This window comes from Dromaius novaehollandiae, chromosome 17 (genome assembly GCF_036370855.1).
Source record: "Dromaius novaehollandiae isolate bDroNov1 chromosome 17, bDroNov1.hap1, whole genome shotgun sequence".
NCBI lineage: Eukaryota > Metazoa > Chordata > Aves > Casuariiformes > Dromaiidae > Dromaius > Dromaius novaehollandiae.
Genome location: NC_088114.1, coordinates 10,294,908 through 10,314,680, shown reverse-complemented (window position 1 = coordinate 10,314,680; position 19,773 = coordinate 10,294,908). Strand labels below are relative to the sequence as shown.

Here is a 19,773-nt window from a genome sequence, read left to right as displayed (position 1 = left end):
AGCACCGAGCTGTGATTTCTCCCCACTGCTCTGCTTATTTGAATTTGGGGAGCTGAGGGGCAAGCACGGGCCCGTGCAGCTTGTGCCATACTCTGTTATTAGCTCAAAGCAGCTCCTGCCAGGTTTGCCCTTGCAAGGAAAGGAGGGAGGGAGGGTGGAGCGTTCAGACAGCAGCCGAAGGAGAGGCAGAGATTAATGAAGTGTGGAGCTCTTAATGGGGAACATGCTCTGTTGGTTTGGGTTTCCCTCCCCACCCATCCCACACTTTTTAATGTGTGGCAGTCTTGTGAGCAGCTTGGGAACGGAAGTGATTTCAGACTGGAGGTGACCTCATCTGTCTACGGCTCCAAGTTGGAGCAGTGTTTGGTGCTTCGGTCACAGCTTTTGCTGCTCTTTGAACAAGGTGGTGGGCAGAGTCTGGTGCTTGCTGCTCAGCGGGGCAGTCCTGGCATGTGCGGGGCAGGAGCTTGCCCTGAGGCCTCTCGCCATCCGCCAGCCCCTGTCCCTTGGCTCTCCCGACTGGGTATCGGTGAGACTCAGCTACAGACCTGCGGCTTCCTGGCATTTTGCCCTAGCTGCTGGTATTTAGGGTTTTTTGGCAACATGTGAGCTGTTTCTGCTGCTCTCTCAAGGGTTGCCAGCCCTGCAGGGGTATGGTGTGGAGCCTTTGGTGCTGGCGGAGGGCATGGCCCTGCTGAAGAGCACTAGTGCTGTGAAACGTTCCCCTTGTGCCTGCTTGAGGAGGGGATGTAGCTGGTGCTGGCCCGTGGCATGGTGCTCCCCAGCCCAGGCCTAGCGACTGACGGCAGCACTGGGCAGCCCCGCGGTCGGGCTCAGTAAGCGTAATGGGAAGTGGGCACGGATGCTGGGTTTTGTATCTTTCTGTTCTCATCTTTCTAACTGCTGGGGGGAGTAAGGTGAGTGGCAAGGAAGAGAAGACAAAGTGGAGTCCAAAAAAAAGACAAGAGGCCTTTCCAGAAATGTTAGATAGTGCAACCATTTCAGTGGATGGAAGGTTAGGCGCTATCCTGGAGGGTGCTGAGCTGTGCCCAGCTGGAAGAATTGCTTAGTGCTATCGGGGGTTGGTGCCCAAGCCCAGGAAGATGCTGAGGTGTGTGTATGGAGGGATGGAAGAGTTCCTGCTGAGATCTTAGGATCCCCTAGAAAGGGGGATCAGAGCCCTCCAAGAAGCGTTGCTTTCTAGGAGTGGAGATGTGACAGTGGGAGCACTGAGGACCTGGGGCGTAGGGTGGGAGTGTCAGCTCCAGGGCAGCACCAAGGAGCTCGGGACAGCAGACAGCCGCTGCTTGCAGAAAGTAACAGAGAATTTTCCTTCCTGATGTTGCAAAGGGCCCTTCCTCCTTCTCCCTTGAGGTCTGCTCCTCTGAAATGGCTAAGATCTCTTGCACAGTTGGTCCCTGGAGTCCTTGTATGTGCTGGTGTCCACCCTGCTACTCCACCCTGGCTACTGCAGCTGGTCTGCCAAGTGCATGCAGCTCTGAACCTCAATAAATGCGCATGTGCTCCAGTAAAAACAGCCTCCAAGCACTGTCTTGCAAGCTGTTTGGGGGAGTCCAGCCACTTCCCCTGAGCCTAGTCTTCTGTCTGGAGCTCAAGCTGAAGAGATGCTGGGCTGTGGCAGGCTATTGCTGGGAATATAAAAGGAGTCTTTTCTAGTGCTCCTGCGGTTGGGTGGCTGTGGGAGAAACTCCCTGTAGCTGGGCAGGCAACTCTCAGAGGGGCGGATAACTTCCCTGAGGGAATTTGCTCTTCTCTTGGCCTTATCCTGGGTGGCATCAAGACTTCTGTGTGGAGATAAACTTTGCCTATCCAGCAGTGGTGGGAGGGAATTTAACTCTGCTTGGGATCCAGTGAGACTTCACCCTCCTGCCTCTCTTCCCTGTTGCACTGGGAGCAGATCCCATCACACGAGTGTGTCACCGTGAGGATGAGAGTTTGCAGCCCTGTTTTCCTCCTTCGGGCCTGACTCCGTGCCTCTATGTGATGGAGTAATCTGAAAGTGCGTGGACAAGCAGGGGTTGTGCACTAAAATGACCTCTTTGTCCCCACTGCTCAGCATCCCACAGCTCTGCCGGTGACATGGGAGTGCGGTGGCAGGTAAGCGTGACTGGCTGAGTGGCACAGGAGCTCTGCCATGCCCTGAGAAGGGGCTTGGGTCCGTGGGGCTCCGAGGGAGGCTTACGCTGCTGTCAGTGTTGAAAGACACGCAGTGCCAGCGCTTGCTGCTTGGCAGGGCTCAGGCCCTTGGCAGTCCCCTGCCATCTGTGGTCTCCTGTGCTGGAGCTCCAGCAGCATCCCAGAAAGGAGCCATTGAGCCGCGAGCCCTGCCTGTCGCCAGTGCCAGTAGGGCACAATAAAGAAGATGTGTCCGGGTGGCAGCCTGGGTAGGTCTCGTGCCAGGAACAAATCAGCCTTTGTACCCGGCAGTGCCTTCAGCGGGAAGTTTGTCAGCTCTGGAGCTGGGGTGCTAATGCTGGGCTCAGTGCCCAGCCCTGCTGTGCTGCTCGGCCCACCCATTTGGGGCTGACTGGCAGCCTGGTGGCACACTCGCCACCTCTGCCATCGCTGCGGGTGGTCTTTGCAGCACGTCCTGTTTGCCCAAGCATCGCTCTGCCTGGTGGGCCAAGTAGCTGCAGGAGGCAGGACTCTCCTGGCCTCTCAAGTCCTGCTCTGGCTGCTGTGGCATTTGGCAACCTGGTTGCCCTGTGCCATGTTTGTGGCCCTGAAACTGTGCATGTATGGGCTGCGTTTGTTCCTTGCAACGCATAACATCCAGGAGCAGCTCCAGCGTGACTGGGACAGGGCTGTAGTGGACAAGGGTGGAAATGTCACTACATCTGAGGCTTTGAAGAGAAGCATCTCTTGGGAAGAGTTCATCAGAGCGGGGCTGGGTGGGATTGCTTGGCGATATGTGACAGCGAAGAAGTCATGACAGAGAAGTGAGGGAAGCTCCTGTGCTTGAGATGTTACACTGGATACAGCACAGGAGGGTACGCTTTGGGGAACAGTCCTTCCTGGCTCTTGGGGATGGACCGAGGTCTGTCCCCTGGAGCTGCTCTCTGCCCTGGCTGCTCTCCCATCACTGGGTGCAGCCTTAGTGCAGGGAGCTCAGCCAGGATGACTGTGTCTGCAGGAGGTGTCTGCCAGTGGATTCAGAGCTGCCCTTGTCTAGGGCAGTGCGTTTGCTGCTGGGATTTGCCAGCCTACCTGTGGGCTGAGAACTGGCAAGAGTGTTGAGGCGGTAAGACAGGATCATGTTGGGAAGGATCCCCTCCCCGAAGTCAGGTAGTATGCTCCAGGTTTTGATTTTGTGGCAGTTGTGTCCAGCTGCTTGCTTTTACTGCAGTATCATGGTTTGCCGTTCCTACTGTGTTTTGTTTGTGGTATCTCCCAACATTTCCATCTTTCTGACCAAAGAGCCCTGTCCTCCAGGAAGACTCTGTTCAACAGAACTTCTGCTCTTTGAGCTGCCTGCAAGCAAGGCTACAAAGACTTTGTCGGGAAGGAAGGGAGAGCTTAATGCATGTTCTGCTGCACTCTGCCATGACTGCCAGTCCATCACAGACACTCCCAGATCTACGCATGTCTTTGCTTTACAGCTTTGCTCAGAGAGCTGCTGGTTTTTAATGAAGGAGCCCTCTGCAGAGGGGCTTCTCTGGATGTGTGCATCAAAAGGTCCAGATGTTTCCCTGAACAGGCATCTCCTTTCTGTGGCACTGGGAATCTCCCCATGCTCCAGTCTCCTGGCAGGGCAGCAGCCAGTACAGACTTGCCATCTTTGGCCAGTTCTAAACATTCATCCTAATCCAGAGTCTTCCTCATTTATCAGTGAGCCTCCACCCACAGTCAGTGTGCAGATAACCACTGGATGCAGAAATGGCATGGATGGGGGGAAGATCTGGAGGCAAAGAGGGGTTGTAGATAGAGAAAGGGAGATGATCTGTAGGCCTGACTGCCAGAGAAATCTTGCCTGTGAAGGGATCGCCAGCTCTTCCAGAGGAAGGAATCACTGAGGGGGATTGTAGGGCCTGGGAGGGCAGGTTCAGAGGAGCATAAGCTCTTTCCTGGCCTTGAGAAGCATTCTGTTCACTCAAAGAGGAAGCAGCAACCACAGGGAAAGTGTAGTTGCTGAACCCAAATTGCCAAGAATTGAGCAACTCCTTTCAAAGCCTGAACTCTGTTGAGCAAGAGAACTGGTTTCCCTCCAGAAGCAAGTGTAACTGGTAAAATGAGGAGGCAGAGTCCTCCTGCAGTTCAGCCACCAGATAGGGCTGATAATTTCCTTAACCCTCCGCACGCATGGTGTCCCCCATTTTTCTCCCTTCCTTCTTGCTGCTACAGTTTTCAGAAACAGCCTAGATGTTCCCATGCCACATGCTGCCATTTTTATCTGCCTTGTGTGCTCTGTGCTTTCGTGCTGGCCAGGCCTGGCGCAGACACCACTGGCACGTGTCTTGCCCCTTCTTAGGGTGGGTGGATACACGGTTGCCCCAAGTACTGTGCATGGAAATGAATACCTGAAAAAGGAGTCCAGATGAAGATGGCTCTGCACAGTGTGAGCTCTGAAGGACCCTAGGGCCTGGTAGCTGTTAATTTGGGGATCCTGGCTCATCAGTGGCAGATTCTTTCTGGCTTTGTAGAAGGCAGACCCAAATGCTGTGGCACTGGTTTGGAGAACTCCCTGTCTGCTGCGGTGCCCTGCAGATCAGTGAGTAATTCAGTGAGTTGTGCTGTCTGTCGGGAGCATGTTCTCCGTGCCCGTGGGGAAGTGTCCTGAGGGTGGATGTATGAAAGAGCTTGAAAGCAAAAACCAAGCTGGGAGTGCTGTTGTGCCTCCCAGGTGTGTACTTTGCACAGAGGGGAGGTACTAGGTTGCTCTGGGGAGAGCGGATTGAGACCAAGTCTGTCCCAGCCGGCTGGCTGTTCAGTCCCCATGTGCTCGGGAGAACAAAGTCTCTCCAGAGCCCTTTGCTCTGTAGCTGCTCCTGTGAGCCAGCACGTAAATGGAAACAGATGGCGTCATCTCAGCGGTTGGTAAGAATCTCGCTGCTGCAAAACTGCTAATGAAGTTTGGGGCTGGACAGAAGCACGCTGAGGCTCCTGTGCTGACAGGGCTTGCTGGCTCGCGGCTTCCTGCTGGGGTGCTGTTATCACCTCCCTGTTGTGGGCAACCCGACGGTTGGGCTGACCTCACACCTCGGCAAGCAGAGATACTTCCCTCGCCTGAGTTTCCCCTAGCAGCCTCAGACGGGGTGACCTCTGATACCCACCCTCCTCCTGCTCTGAGGCAACTTGGCAGCACGTCCTCACTGGGCTGAGGGCAGAGCTTGGGCAGGCCAAGGAAGAAGCGTGGGGTCAGAAATAAGCAATATCCCACACCCAAACAAGGCCTTCCTCCCCAAAGCCTTGTCTGCTTCCATGTGGCTTCCTCGCATCCCGCACCAGAGCAGGGCTAGTGGAGGAGGGAGGTGGTCCTATAGCTCATATGACCCTCGGGAGAGTGTAGCACCCCCTGTACATACCTGTCTTGGACTGAAAAGTGACCTCCCCCGTGCTGGGGAGGGCTCTGGAGGACAGGACTGAACCGAGTGTGCAGAGCTGTTGGCTGTTGTGTGACTGGCTGGGCTGTTGGGTGACCCATTGCATGGTGCTGAGCAGCAGAGATCGGGTTTGTTCATTTGGTACCACAGAGCCATCAGGACCTGTCAGTATCCCTTGGTCTCAGTAAATAACCCATATGGGCATCCTCACTATGAGCTGCAGACCTTTGTGTATGCAGCTGTGCTACAGAGGGGCCTGGACAGCTCTCTGGTACCCAGCAGTCTCTACTAAGACTCTGAGCTAGCTGCTTCTCCATCCGAGAGGGTCTCTTCCCTCTGTTTTTCTGCAAACTCAGGTTAACACTTTTTACTCTTTCCTTACTGGTCGGCAGCTTTGATAAGGAGAAGCAGTCAGTAACTGCTGAGTGCTGTTACTCTTAAGCTTGGAAGAAACTTTGCTTAAATTCCCTTTGACAGACAGCACCATTTGATTTATATTTTCAGTGACTTGAAGTTTTCTCCCATCATCACAGCATTTAACAAAATGCAAATCCACAGGCATGCTGCCGGGTACAGAGAGGTGGTGATGCGTGCAGCGGAGATGTAACCAGGCTCAGCACTTCCTGGAGGAAGGAGCTGGGGGAGGAGGGGAGAGAAGAGCATTGGAGAGCATCTTCTGATTCCCTTTTTGACTATTCTGAAGCGTCTTCCGCAGCCATGGCCTCAGCATTTGTTCTGGTAGGATACGTGGAGCCAGTGTAAATGCTGGGTGGCCACAGAGCCATAGATTTCAAACAAGGAACAGAAAAATCCAGTTCCCCAGCCTTGTCTATTGGGCTGAGCTGCATGAACCTTGGGCTGTTAAAATCTTGACACTTTCGTCTTTGATGCGTGGAACTATCTCAGCCATTTGCTGCCTTGCAGCCCCTTCTCTCTTCTCTTTTCTTCGTGCAGCAAGTCGCCAGGCTTTGTATTTGCCCGGCCAGTCCCATCAGTGGCCCACAGCACTGCTGCACGGGGGACCTGCTCCCTTCAGCTGGGCTTGGGGCAGCCGCCCAACACGATGCCACAACGTCATTCGGGAGCACCGCGCAACGCTGCTGCCATGCAGCAGCAGTTCCTGTCCAACGTGGTCATTGACGTGTGGTGTGCCAGGCTCAGGGAAACCTGGCCAGGCCCACGACTGGTGGAAGAGGCACCGGTCTCTCCATGGCTGCAGCGTCTCAGGCCTCCTGACCTGCCGGCAGCACAGCTGTGTGTTGCTAGACCTGGTGCTCGGCAGTTAGCCAGTAACGTGCTGGCACAGGTCTTGGGGGAGAAAGTCAGCAGCAAGCTCCTGAAATCTTTCACAAGTCCCCTTGGAGCCCTCTCTGTGGGGCAGGCAGCAGTTTGGCGTTGCAGCCGGGTGGAGAGCAGAAACGGGGCAGTGTGGGCAGTGATGCAGAGCTGCTGAAGGTCTCTCAGCGGGATGTCTCAGGGGGTTAAGACCCTCAGCAGGGGCTGTGGAGATTGCCACAGGCCAGCATTGCCCTGAGCAGGCCGGGGAGCAGACAGGTAGCACCCAGCAGTTTGCATTGGAGAACGCAATACGCTATAGGGTGCGAAAGACCAGAAGTGACAGATCATCTCTGAAAAGCTCAGTCTGTAGGTCTCCAATGAAGGGTGATCTGTGGAGGAGCAGTAAATCCTCGCAAGGTGGGTCCTCTGCTGATGTCTTCTGTCAGGTGGAAATAGTGTCTTGTGCATCTCTGCAGGTCCTGGGGTTGCTTTTACAAGGGTCAGGGCTCCTGGGACCAGCTTTGGTTCCCAGAGAGCTGCTGCTTGGTGGCAAAGGAGAAGGACAGACGTTCTGCATGCACAATTGGGGTCTCTGTGGATACTTCACCTGGGCACGCACTCCTCCTCTTCTCAGGAAGCACTGAGAGACAGCTCTGTATTGATTTCCCCAGATCTTGTGGTTGCTCTGTCTCTTACCCAGGTGGGTTTTTTTTTTTTTTTTCCTTACCTCCAGGAGAGCGTGTTATGATCCTTTTGTGAGAGCACCTCACACCGCTGCTGATAAACAGGTGTGCTTTTTGTAGGCCCTACCTGAAAGGAATGGCTTGCACCACTGCTCATAAATTGGGGTGTGCTCCAGCCCCAGTTTAGCTCATTGCTTACTTCTGCTGATGAGTTTATTGCTGTTAAAGGCCAGCAGCATCACACTCATTTTCTGTGTCACTCAGGAGAGAAGGGGCAGGGTGGCAGGCGTGGGAGGGAAACTGGTGTTTGCCAGGCTGGAAAGGACAAATGCTTCCGCCACAAAATGCTCAAACTGTTGAAACAGCCCCTGCAGTTCTCTGCTGTTTATGTCGAAGCGAGAGCAATGTTCGGGGAGGACGGGGGCAGAATTCCCCTCTGACCAAGGCTGCTGGGTCATGCAGGGCTGCAGGGGCGCTGCCGGGCAGCGGAACCGCCGGGAGGAAACAGGAAACGGAGAGGGAACCTAACTACCCATCTGCGCGGACGAGCGCTGGTCCTGACGCAGGGCCCCAGCCTGGGCAGACTGGTGTGGGCAGCAAGGCTGGTGCAGGCTGCTCAGGCGGCGGTGCTGGGAACGGGGCTCCCGGGGGTCCCCTCGAGGGGGGCAGATGGTCAGATGCAGAGCCGTGGCGAGCCGGGTCAGCCTGAAAACCATGCAGCCGTGTTAGCCCGGGGCTGCGCTGCGCTGGGAGGGCACTGCTTAGCCGGGGCCCCGGGCGCGTTGGAGAGAGGGCAGAGCTGCGTGGGGCTGTCGCGAGGGGTGTGGGGAGAAGGATAACGTCCGGCGCTTCCTCGGCAGGCTGCTCACTCACGGCAGAGGGAGGGACGCTGGAGGGACACCCCCAGGAGACCCCTGGGAAGGAGAAGGTGCCTTTCCCCCCTTGCAGTAGGCAGCTGCAGGCTGTCCTTGGAGATGTGCTCTGCAGGGCTTTGGGGGTTATTCCTCACACAGGCTGGGGCTGCGCTTCTCCTCGCCTGTTGGTTGCCTTCCAGAATTGAAGGTTACTTTAAATCACTGCCTTTTTTCCCTTTGCTAATGGAATTAATGATGTAGTGAGCTAAGAGTGGGCTTGTTCTCTTCTCCTGTGGGCATCAGCTACTCTTAAAGTTATGTTAATTGTAGCTGGGAGCCCCAGACAGGAGCTGGGAACTTTCCCAAGACAGTTGGCTTGCGTTCTCCAAATACTGTTTTTGGGAGCCTGCTGGAAGGACAGCATGGTTAAAAAGACCTCCTTGCAGAAGCTGGAAGTGTCCGCGAGCTGGGCGTGCTAGGGATGAACCAGGATCATCCATGCTCAGGTCCCTTTTCCAGCCTCGTTTGTGCAGTGCCTGCTCTCCGCAGTCGGTGCTCGGTGCGCCGTTTGCAGGTGCGGTTCCCCAGCCTGGGCTGCCTTCCCCAGCGATGCCCCCGGGCTAGCCTCCGCTCGACCAGGCGCGAGTGTCTCGCGATGCTCAGAGGCCGCGATGTCCTCTCCAGTTCAGGATTCAGCCTCTTTGGTAGACAGGCCTGATCCTGCATCCCTTACTCACGTGAGCAGTCGTCTCTATTCCAATGGGACTACTCGGTGAGTAAGGATCGCAGGACTGGGACCACTACCTATAATTTTAAGGTGGACCTTCTGTAGGCTCCTGTCCCAGCCCTTTGTTTGTGTATGTTAATGTGCATCAAGAGTTTCCAGAACTGCTGATGCTCTTGTCATTTGGACGGAGAATCTGAAAGCTGGAGGAGCAGTGCCCTGTTCATTTTGGAGGATAAATCACCGTTATTTTCCACCCTCCCTCTCCAGAGGGCTCCCAGCCCAGCCAACTTCCGTGCCATGGGACAACGTGTACCTGTTTTTCTCCCAGATGTGCCTATTCCTGGCTTTCCAGTGTTGGCAGGGCTGTGCCCTGTCTCTCTGGTTTTCCTGGCTGTGAATTTGAGATTAGAGGGAAGGAAGCTACTTAATGTGATTTGTGCTGCAGAGCTGGTGGAAGACGCAGAGGGAAAGCTGAGCCGTGGTAGTGCTGTGAGACTGCTGCAGGCTGGTTGCTGCCTGGTTTCCCCTCCCGTCTGAACAGATGGAGCTTGGAAACCTCTGTCCTTTGCTAAGGTTTTGAGTGCAGTGGCAATCGGAGAGGCTGGTTCCTGCGACCCTACGTGAGGCTGGAGGAACGAGGGTCGCAGGGTTGATGTGCAGACTGGTTTCTGTCTGCCCCCCGGTAGGGGAGAGCCCCTGCGAGAGCTGCCCGTCAGAGCCGGCTGCGGCAGCACGCACAGCCCGTCACCCCGGCTGCACCCGCTCTTCGGCGGGCCGGCTTCTCCCTCGCGTGGAGCATGGTGGTACCGCAGCAGGGAAGGTCTGTTTGGAAGCGGCTTTTCCTGTGCTCCTGGTGAGAAAAGAGCAACTGTTCTGTGGAAAAGTTCCAGCCAGCTCCACATCTGTGCAATTTGAAATATTTTACAAATTACCCTAAATGATGAATGGAGGAGCTGGGAACTTCCTGCAGAGGGATTCTCAGGTTTGAACAAGTGGGAGGCGATTTATGATCATTGGTCCTTTCTCAGAGCTGGAAGTGGAGGCACAGGGTGCCTCTCGGGGAGTGTGACGCACTTCAAGTGGATGCAGGGAGCCTGAGTGCCTTTAAAATGCAATTTGATAGGTTTCTGGGGGGATTATGTGACAAAACAGCCATGATCCTGGAGTGGAAATTAAAGCTTGACCTGTGAGGTGAGTAAATGAGAAGGAGAGAGGAGACTTGACTGCTGTGTTGATTGTGCTTGTGGCACTGTAGGTACAGCATGTTAATCCCCGCCTTGCAATTTCTGCAGTACTGGTCTGGTTTCTTGCTTTTTCCTGAGCGTCACAGGGTGAAGCCTGGCTAATGTCAGGGCTCTGATGCTCCCAGTAACCACTGGGAGAAATCTTCTGGCTTATGAGCCTTGCTCACATGTTCAAGGTCAAATTGATCATCGGGGTTTAGATCAACAAGGGATTTTCTTTCAGATCAAGTCAGCAGGAACTTCAGGGTGAGTGTGCTGCCCTCCCAGTGACACACCAGCAAGAGTCCAGACCTTGTGACGCCCTTGAGATTTGCCTGTCCAAAGTTAGCACTGAGCATCCATGCAGTGAGAGAGCAGGAAGCGAGAGGAGAAGGTAGGACCTGAGCAGTGGAGGTTGACAGCTGCTTGTCTGCAGGGAAGGTACCTGCAGCTCCCTCAGCCTCCATCGCCCTGGTCCTGGCTGAGGACACTTCTCCTGCCTAATGTCAGGTTTACTGCTTGATGCTGCTCCTGTTTGACTTGAACAAGCAGCTTCTCTGGAGCTGTCCTTCCCATCTTGGTAGAAAGCAGGCAGGAATTGAATTTCCCTTCTGTGGGGAATTCTGAAAATAGCCTTGTCTGCTTCAGAGGAAAAAACATAAATGCTGCCATGATGTGACTGTGGTGACCTTCCGGAGGTATAGATATCCAGGGCTTCACAGTCCTGTGCGCAAGCCAGGTCGAGCCAGGTGCATCCCCCAAGGGGACGTGTTGCCTGGCTCCGTGATGCTCGTGCTTCTCAAGGCTGTAGTGGCAGAGGATTTTCCTTCCGTGATGCACAGTGTGAAGCCTGAGCACAGCAGTCTTTAGGCTGTAGCACCTCACAGGGAAAGTCTTGCGAGTAAAGACCAGGGTCCTTTCCTCACCCCGCTTTGTGCATGGCTCTGCTCTCAGTCAGAACTGACCCCCCGCTGCCTCCTCTGCACCTCTCCTCTGAGCTGGCAGGGGCCCCGTCTCCTTGCACCCCGATGCTTCCCCTGGCTCCCCGTTCCCTGGGTGCTCCGGTTGGGGTGGGTAGAGAGCTCTTCTTGCCCAAGTCTCTGGCTTTAGCGCCCTTTCTGTTGATCACTGCTGTTCCCAGCAGCAGAGCAGAGGAGCTGAGTTGGCTCACGGTGGGCTGACATCGCCGTCGGCAGTGACAGCGTGTGGCCGAGAGGCCACAAGACGTGTCTGTACCCACCTGACGGCTGTCAGAGCTGTGTCAGTGCAGTGACCCCCGAGCTGTGTCGCATCTGGGCAGCTCAGCGAGGCCTGGTCCGCTCGGTTACACCATGGGTAATGCAGAAGGCCTAGCGTGGAGGTTGCCGAGGTGAAACGATGGGAGCTCGGGGCTGCCGGGAGGAAGGCGTGCGGGGCTCTGCTTGCTGTGGCTGGAGCCTGGCCAGGACTGCATAAATTTAGGCAAGGCCAGAATTTCCTCTCCCTGCCCCCATCCCCTTGTCTCATCTGTGCTGCTCTCTCCTCGCGCATCCTCACGCTGCTTCCTCTCCCCGCTTCTTATGTGTGCAGATGCCTCTACCCACAGTGCTGCGCTTCACGCGGCTGGTTGCTGCCTGTCGTTGCCGCTGGATCCTAAACGCTGTGTGTTTTTCTTTAACGGGTGTATCACTCGCAGCTGCGATGCCTGTGAGGTAGCGCAGCCCTGCGCCTGCCGCCGCCAGCACCCCAGGGCAGCCTCGCTCTTTGCTCCGGGGCTGGCGGTGCGGGTGCGTGGCCTTGCCCCCGCCTGCCCTCGCAGCACGGACCCGCTGCTCTCGGCCAGCTGCCCAGTGGTGAATTTTGCCTTTTGTGAGTTTACATCTAAAAGGACCAAATACCGTGTTTTCTCTCCTCCTCTCAGAGCCCATCTTCAGCGCTGCAGACTAGGAATTGCCTTTAACAAAGGGAGAAGTAGGACGTCCCCCGTCACTTTTACCCCGTAGCCGCAGCTCTGCCGCAGGCGCTGCATCCCCCCGCCCAGGCGAGCCGGCTCTCCGGGCCGCGCGTGCCCAGAGCTGGCTTCTGGCACGCCAAAGAGGAGAGACGCTGCAGAAGGGTGGTCGCGCGCGGTTTGCAGGGCGCTGGGGGACGTGCTGCGGCACTGTCCTGGCTCCTTTGTTAGCGAGCAGCTGCCGAAGGCGATGGGACACCGAGGGGTTGGGCAGTGCCAGACAATGCTGATTGATTATTTTTTTTGTCTGTCTTTTTTCCTGTCAGCATTCGACAAGGAAGGGCTGGTCCCTGACGTGGGATCAGCTGGGCGCACCGCGCAGCTGCGTTTCCCTTCCGTGTGCCCGGCAGGATGGGGCTGTGGCCGTTGCTCCGGTCTGACAGTCGTAGAGCTGGCTTCTGGTCCCAGCTCCGCTGCTGAGCTGCTGCTGGCATGTGGCTAGCGAGGAGGTTAGAGGTGCACATGGCCCACGAGCCAAGGGAAGAAAACAGTTTGGTTTTGCTCTAGATCTTGAAAGGGCCAAGACGTGTTTCCCTGCTGAGCTCTGCTGTACGCAGCGTGTGAGATGTCCTCTGTGCTGCTCTTCCTCTGTTAAGATGTACATTAGATTTTTGGTTGGAGGAGCAGGCCAGGATTTACTTTGGGCATTTCCAGCTCCTATGTGGAAAGGGAGGGGGGTAATCAGAAAGGACAGAGGCCAAATAAGGTTTGATATGGCTGCCTTTGGAAAGTTGGCACGTGGACCTACCTGAGCCAACGGCTCTGTGTGTGTGTGTGTCATGCATCACATCTGAGCGGCACAAACACATCCTCTCCTTGGCCCGTCATTTCTGGTTTGGTGTCTCTGGCAAGAAAAGAAGCCAAGATAAGCTCCTCTAGCTCCTTCTCCTGAGAGGAGCCCCTCTAGGAGGGGCAGAGGAGGCTGAGTCTGCGACCAACCGACGCTCTCCTTAAGCTGCAGCATTGGCCATGCAGTGCGAGGAGGCTCTCTGTGGCCAAGACCTGCCCTGCTCAGTTCCAGTTCCTAATCTGCTCTCTGCATTCCCAGGCGTGGCCTCCTAGCTGGAATTCCTCTCTGGCTGCCCATCCCGAGAGCCGAGTATGGTGTGTGCGAGCTCAACGCGCTCAAGAGACAGTAGCTCCTTGTTCCTATCTGCACTGTCAGCACAGCTCCTGGGGCCATGAACAACACTGTGGTTTTGTGGCAACCAAATCGTTGTTGACTTCGTCTGTGATCCCAACTCAGAAAAATGCTCTGATTTGTTGCAGTGGGCTCATGTGGACACATCATGTCTCCCCATGCCCAGGCAGATGCTTGTGGTTCGTGGCCATGTGGATTGTGGTCTTCTGACAAGGGTTTACCAAGCTGTGAAAATTTGTGGAGGGCAGGAAGAGTTTGATTGCAGCTATTGTGGTTGATAGCATGGAAGGGTTGGTGAAATCTCTGTATTATCTCACGTATGTTTTGATGCATCCCCTACATGCCCCAAGCCGTTGCCGTTGTGGCCCAACACGGACAGCATGGTACCTTTATTGCTCCTCAGTCAGTACAAGCTGCAGACCCCAGTTGTGAAGTCCTGCACTCAAGGAAGCAGGGATTAGATACTGTGAATCTAGGAGTGAAAAACAGCATCCTGAACATGCCCTGACCCACCCCTGAGCTAGGAGGACACTCTAAGGGTTATCAGCTCCCTGAGCAATGCTGCAAACCAGGGAAAGAGCAGCCATATGAGGGACAGAAAGACGGGCAGACCTTCCTCCTCCTGCACGTGTCACCGCCAGGGACTCAGACAATCCCTCACAGCTGTAGATTTGCTGCACAGTGTTCCTTGACGTATGTGACTGTGGTGTTCAAGTTGCTTGTGCCTTCTGATTGCTTATGAATATCCAGAGATAAACCCTTGAACGATGCTCTGCAGGCTGTGTTCTGAGAGGTGCTAAGTCCCTGCTGTGCCGGGGAGGCATCGTCTAGGCCTTCTGCTTGGCTGTTAAGCCCAGGGATGAATGGGAGCAAAACTTACTGGGTGTAATTTCAAGATGCTACTGGCAGGGCAGGGTGGTTTGGAAAAGGGCCTTATGCTTGTAATATGACAGCTGCCATGTGGAGAGAGTTTTCCTGCCCTGGGAATGTTGCCCAGCTCTCCTCACTCTTGTTTTTGTCAGTCACTAAGAACCTATGACTTCTTTGATCGCCTTCCCTCTGCTTTGAGGATGGCAGCATAGGTCCAGCACTGTTCTTCTTGCTTTTTCCTTTTCCTATCTCTTCTTTTAGCATATGGTACACATAAAAGTCTGGTTTCTAACACCTCTCCGCTCTCACAGCTGCTCCCAAACTTCCGTCCACTGGAGATACTTGCTGCTTTATAGCACAAGCCTGTGTTGGTCATGTATGAGGTGCACAGAGGAGGCCCTGGCTTGCAGCCCTGAGGTCACCAGGGCAGGCCCACTGGTTAGGTAGTCTCATGAGTTGCTCCAAGAGACCTGTGGTTCTAATTGCAGCTGGAGATGTGGCTGGGAGAGAGGCAGGAGTATAGTAGGGAATCTGGGTCCTTCCCCGCACAGGCAGGAGCATGCTCGGGAACCCACATGGCCAATTGCAGGTCCCTCTAGCACCACCAATGTTGCCATCTCTTATGACTTTATTATATGTGCCAAGAAATTAAACTCTCAGCTTCTAGAATTGTGTGATTATATGAGATTATCAGCTTTTCTTTTTTTCATATGAATTAGTTTTTGGTTTCTATGGCTGCATTGAAAAGCTGGAAAGCAGGTCTTATAAGCACCCCAGATGTGAAATTTAAATGATTTTTATGTTAATGCCAAGCTCTTGCTGGGCTGGATGCTTGCGCTTGATAAATACACAAATGCTTCTTTATTTTAGACTTTCATCAATGTATTCATCAAAATCAAAAAGGCTTTCATCAAAGAATTGCTGTAAGGTCCAGAATACACCAGCTGCCTAGTCCAAATGGCTCCGGAGACAAAGCTCCAAGAGCCTGTGCTAGACAATGGAGACCGAGCTGCACCGCGGGCAGCAGATCCCATCAGCCAGGACTGTAGTCGGGGGGTTAAGTCTGGACCCAGCTTTTGGGAGATTTTTGGACCCTTCAGACCGTCGGACACGCAGGCAGCAGCGGCACGCTCTGCCTAGAGCAGGCTTCCTCGCAGCAAACCTTCGTCTTGGCTGCGTCAGCCAGGCTGGCTGGGAACCCCCAGCCGAGCAGGCCCCGAGGAGGCAGCCTCGGAGCGCAGACCGCATCCCCTGCGCGCAGAGCCTCTCCGCAGGGCCCTGGCCGGTGGCGGCGGTGGCTTTTGTGCTGTCCTTGCGGGCAGGCTCCACCCGCAGCCCGGGCGGAGGCAGGAAATCCCGGGCAGCTGCCGTGGGAGCCCGCTCGCCTCCGCCGCTCGCCGCGGCTCGCCGGGCCGCGCAGCCCTGCGTGCGTGTGCATGCGTGGGCGGGGGGGCTGCCGCATGGGTTTAGCCAAGGCTGGGAGGGAGCACATGGGCTGGGTTTTTTTTCCTTGGCCCGCGGTGGCTGCCCGTCCCGCCGGCCGCGGTTATGGATTCGATCATTATTCAGGAGCGGCTAGTGGAGAAGCTGCTTTCTCCGCGGACGCAGGCACAGCGAAGCCACCCAGCCAAGCTGAAGGTACAGGGCGTATTTATAGCACGGTGCGAGCTGGGGAGCAGCGGGGACAGGCGGGGGGAGAATGGTGCCCGAGCAGACGCGTGCAGCGCAGGATGAGACCTCTGAGGAGCAGAGGAGCGGAAGGAAGCTGGTAAGGGGGAGACGGCGGGGGCAGAAAGGACCCGCGGGGGGGATGCGGGGAGGGGAGCAGCCCCCGTGGCGTGGGGTCGGGCGGATCGGGCCCCTGGGGGATGTGTGACGTGTTTTTGTGCGGTTATTTCGTGCAGTGGTTCCCGGGTCTGAACGTGCGTGCTTGGGGGGGCTCAGGGCACGAGCCAGCGCTGCGTGCGCACCCAAACGCAGTCTGGTTTGCGTTAGCATGTTAAATTTGTGCTTTCCTAGCCAGTTTTCTTTCTGCTGCAGCAAATGCCGGGGGGTTAGTGGTTCTGCTGGTGCTCCCCCGCTCTGCCCCCAGGCCCGAGGGGCAGCGGGACGTGGGGAGATGCCCCAGGGGCCGTTTGTGTCGTGAATCGATGCGGCTGCCTGGCGATGAAGGCGAGCAAAGGGTCTGCCTGCCCCCGGGCACGGGCTGCGCTGGTGCCTGCAGACGCGGCTGCGGCGGCCTTGCCCGGCCGGGGGGAACGGCTGGAGGAAGGGCGGCCGGGGGGTCGCTGGCCGGTTGCTCCGGAGTCGGCAGCAATTAGAGGGCCTGAGCAATTAGAGGACATTGCAGCCCACCAAATGGCTGCAGCTGGCAGGCGCGGGGGCGTCGTGCTGTTTGTGTGTTCGGAGAAGGGGGAGCAGATGTGGGAAACACATTTGGGGCCCTGGGTGTGGGTCGGGGCAGCAGCATCCCACCAAAAGCTCCATCATTTTTGTGGCTTGCTCCAGACCTGGGACAGGGGCCATTCTTTGAATTTTCTGTCGCCCCATGGTGTTTAATTTTTGCCCGTTTGAATACGCTCAGCAAGGCCCCATTTATGCCCAGGATAAATGGTGCAGTGGCAGCAGGCCTGGATCGAGCTGAACAGCACGTGAAGGAGGAGCGGTGGGGAGGGAACGGGAAAGCAGGAGCGATGGAGGCCGTGCCGCGTGCCTTGGGCTCTGCCGTGGCGGTGCGGGCAGCCCGGGAGCCCTGCAAGGGCTTCTCCTCCGTGCGGCACAGGCCCCGGCGTCCATACCCCGGTCAGGAACAGGGCCTGACCCCGTCAGCGCTTTGGCCCTTGGCCTGAGCTGCTAGGGAGAGCGTTGCCTGCTGCCAGGTGCTCCGGCCACCTCGGCCAGGCCGCGGAGGACGGGAGGAGCCGGCGTGTTGCTGCGATCGCTGGAGAGCGCGTGCAGGGCGGGTGTCCTTGGCTCGGGGAGCTCTGGTTGACAGCGGGGGCCCCGAGGGCGGCTGCCTCCCTGGTGGCCCCGGGCGCGCGAGCGGCTCCGGCGGAGCGCACAAAGGCGGCGGGGAGAGGGGCCGTGTGCGCCCGGGCTCGGCTCGCCGGGCCCCTTGCGACAGCTGGCGCCGCGAGGGGAGCGCGACCAGCCGCCGGCTGTCCCGGCCCTGGCAGCTTGACGGGAGCTGGCTCGCGAGGTCAGGAGCAGGGGGAGGCTGCGCCGCCGCCAGCAGCCCACGTCTGCTCCAAGTCTGTGCCCTGCGTGTTCAGGAGGAGAAGGCTGTGTTGAGGAGGAGGCTAGCTTGCTTTGCACAAGTCAGGGAGGCACCTGCCTTCTTCCGCCAACCCTGCCGCCCCTGCACGTGGGTCCGGAGGAGGATGGGAGCGCAGGCTGGTGCCTCGGCGCTGAGATGAGGAGCGGTGGATTTGGGCTGTCCCTGGTGAAGGCAGGGTCTGGGCCCCGTCCTGCACTTGGTGATAGCCGGCTCAGCCCTGTCCTTGCCGGGGCAGGCTGTCGTGTTGGGCGCCGAGTCGAGCAGCCCAGCTACAGGAACGTAAAACCCCGTGCGTGTGTCCAAGCCGTGAGCGGACCGTGCTGCTGCTCTCGGGAGAAGGGCCGTTGGAAGGAGGGCATCCCTCTGCACCATTTCCCCTGCTTCTCTGGCCTTCCCCCTCGCCGGACACACGGACACCGGCTCCCGGGGTGCAGCGAGCGCCGGGGCCGGGCCGCGGAGGCAGGGCTGGAGACGAGGCTCTTGCCCGTGCGGCTGTGGCTGCCCCGCTGCGGGAGGGGAGCCCTGCGCTTGGCCTGGCGCTCAGCCCTCCTTTCCGTCGTGCGGGGGAAGCAGCCACCGGCTACGGATAAGGGGCAGCAACCTGCACCAGCCAGGATTTACACGTGTGAAGTGATGTGTCCTGATCTCACCGAGCTGTGGGGAAGCAACCAGTTACAGCAGACCCAAACTTTCTTGATTGGCCTGAAGAGAAACGAGGGATCAGGTTTGACCAGTTACACTTGCCTCGAGTAAGCTGAGTTACACCAGAGATCAGCTCCTCAGTATCTCCATTGTCAGCCTTTAGTCATCTAGTTTCAAACACAAACAAATGAGAAAAAAACAGAAAAACACCTCAAACGAACCTCAGCTATGGTTTCATTAGTGCATTATTAGTGCTGTTGCACATGTAAAGTCACTGGAGAGAGCAGGCAATTGCTGCTTTTCCAAAACTTGGTAAAGATCAGGGCAGATCTCTTTCCCGCTCCTGAACCAAAGCTTTGCAGTGCCAGAAGCAAACGGGGAGGGATGTCGCACACCGGGGCGGTCACTGAACGGCCCTGCTGTGGGGCGTGGGTTGTTGCGTTACCTGGGGCTTTGGTTTTGCTCAGGTTACGTTTCACTGGCAAGCAGAGCAGCCAGAGAGCAGCCCTGGTACCGAGTAGACCCAGAGCGGAAGGGTCCTTTTCATCTCGTCTGGATCTTGTTGTTACCATGTTCCTCACCCTGCTTTGCAACCTCGTGTTCACCCTTTGCTGAGTGTGACCGCAAGGCGGGCCGGAGAAGGTTGGATACCGGCAGAGAGAGACCCTCAGGGTTCACAAGGGGTTCAGCAGGATAGATTTAACAAGGGACTTACACTCCAAACTGCCGGGGAGCCCTGGGAACGGCGCGGGGGGGTCGCCGGTGGAAGGCTGCTGGAGGTTCGGCTCGGGCGCGTGGGTCGGGCGCCCAGGTGTGACCCGACTCGTTGTATCCTAAGGGCCCCTGAAATCTGCTGGAGCTCTTCCCTTATCTCAGCTGTGCTAACCTTGAGGAACTGCTGTCCGCTGTGAGGAAAGGGACTGTGCCTGCCTGGCCCTGGTGGGAGTCTGCTCCGTGTGCGTTTCACACGCTGGGCCTGCTGCCACGTGCTCTGCCAGTCGCTGACTCCTCGCCAGATCTTCCGCAGGTGTCCTCGCTGCACCGAGCCTTGCAGGAGGCAGCTGATGGTTGTCCCCAGGGAGGTACTGCTTCGCAATCCAGGGGAGCCGAGCGCCGGGGGAAACGAGTAAAATCCCCTCGCAGTAACGAAGCCTCCATTCTGCCATCCTCCGTCACCCACCAGGGCAGCTAACCTGGCGCTGGCTTTTCATTACGGGGTCGCTGCTGCTGGCTGCACCTCTGCTTTCGGATGCCAAAGCGTTTTAGTTCTGCCATTAGAGCCGTCGATGAAAGGGAGCGGTTTGGGCACTCTACCTCTCTCCGATTTCCTTTGCGCTGCCCCCTCTGCGTTTCTGAGCTGTGGCGTGGGGAAGCAGCGTTGCTCAGCTGTGTTAGCAAGGGGCTGAGGCCAGGGGCACCGGAGCTCACGGTTGCTCTGTCTGTTGGGGATAATGTGACCAAGTCGGAGACCCAGACCAAGCCTAAATCCCGAGATGTCAGCGATGGTGCTAAAGAACAGAGTCTTTT

General features: G+C 56.8%; 1 protein-coding gene across 4 annotated transcripts in view; it reads left to right on the top strand.

Moving 5' to 3' along the window:
* SEPTIN5 (septin 5) overlaps positions 1 to 19,773 on the top strand; it is a 51,213-nt gene that overhangs the window by 16,636 nt on the left and 14,804 nt on the right. Inside the window, exon 1 of one of the 4 annotated variants that reach the window (XM_026104303.2) lies at positions 5,020 to 5,055. The exons of 1 other annotated variant lie outside the window; for it this stretch is intronic. In XM_026104303.2, the coding sequence (XP_025960088.1) occupies positions 5,035 to 5,055 (21 nt within the window). In that variant the 5' untranslated portion in view covers positions 5,020 to 5,034. Of the gene's footprint in view, positions 1 to 5,019; positions 5,056 to 15,704; positions 15,966 to 15,995; positions 16,096 to 19,773 lie in introns of those variants that run through there. 2 more of the 4 variants (XM_026104300.2, XM_026104301.2) reach the window with 2 other exon arrangements.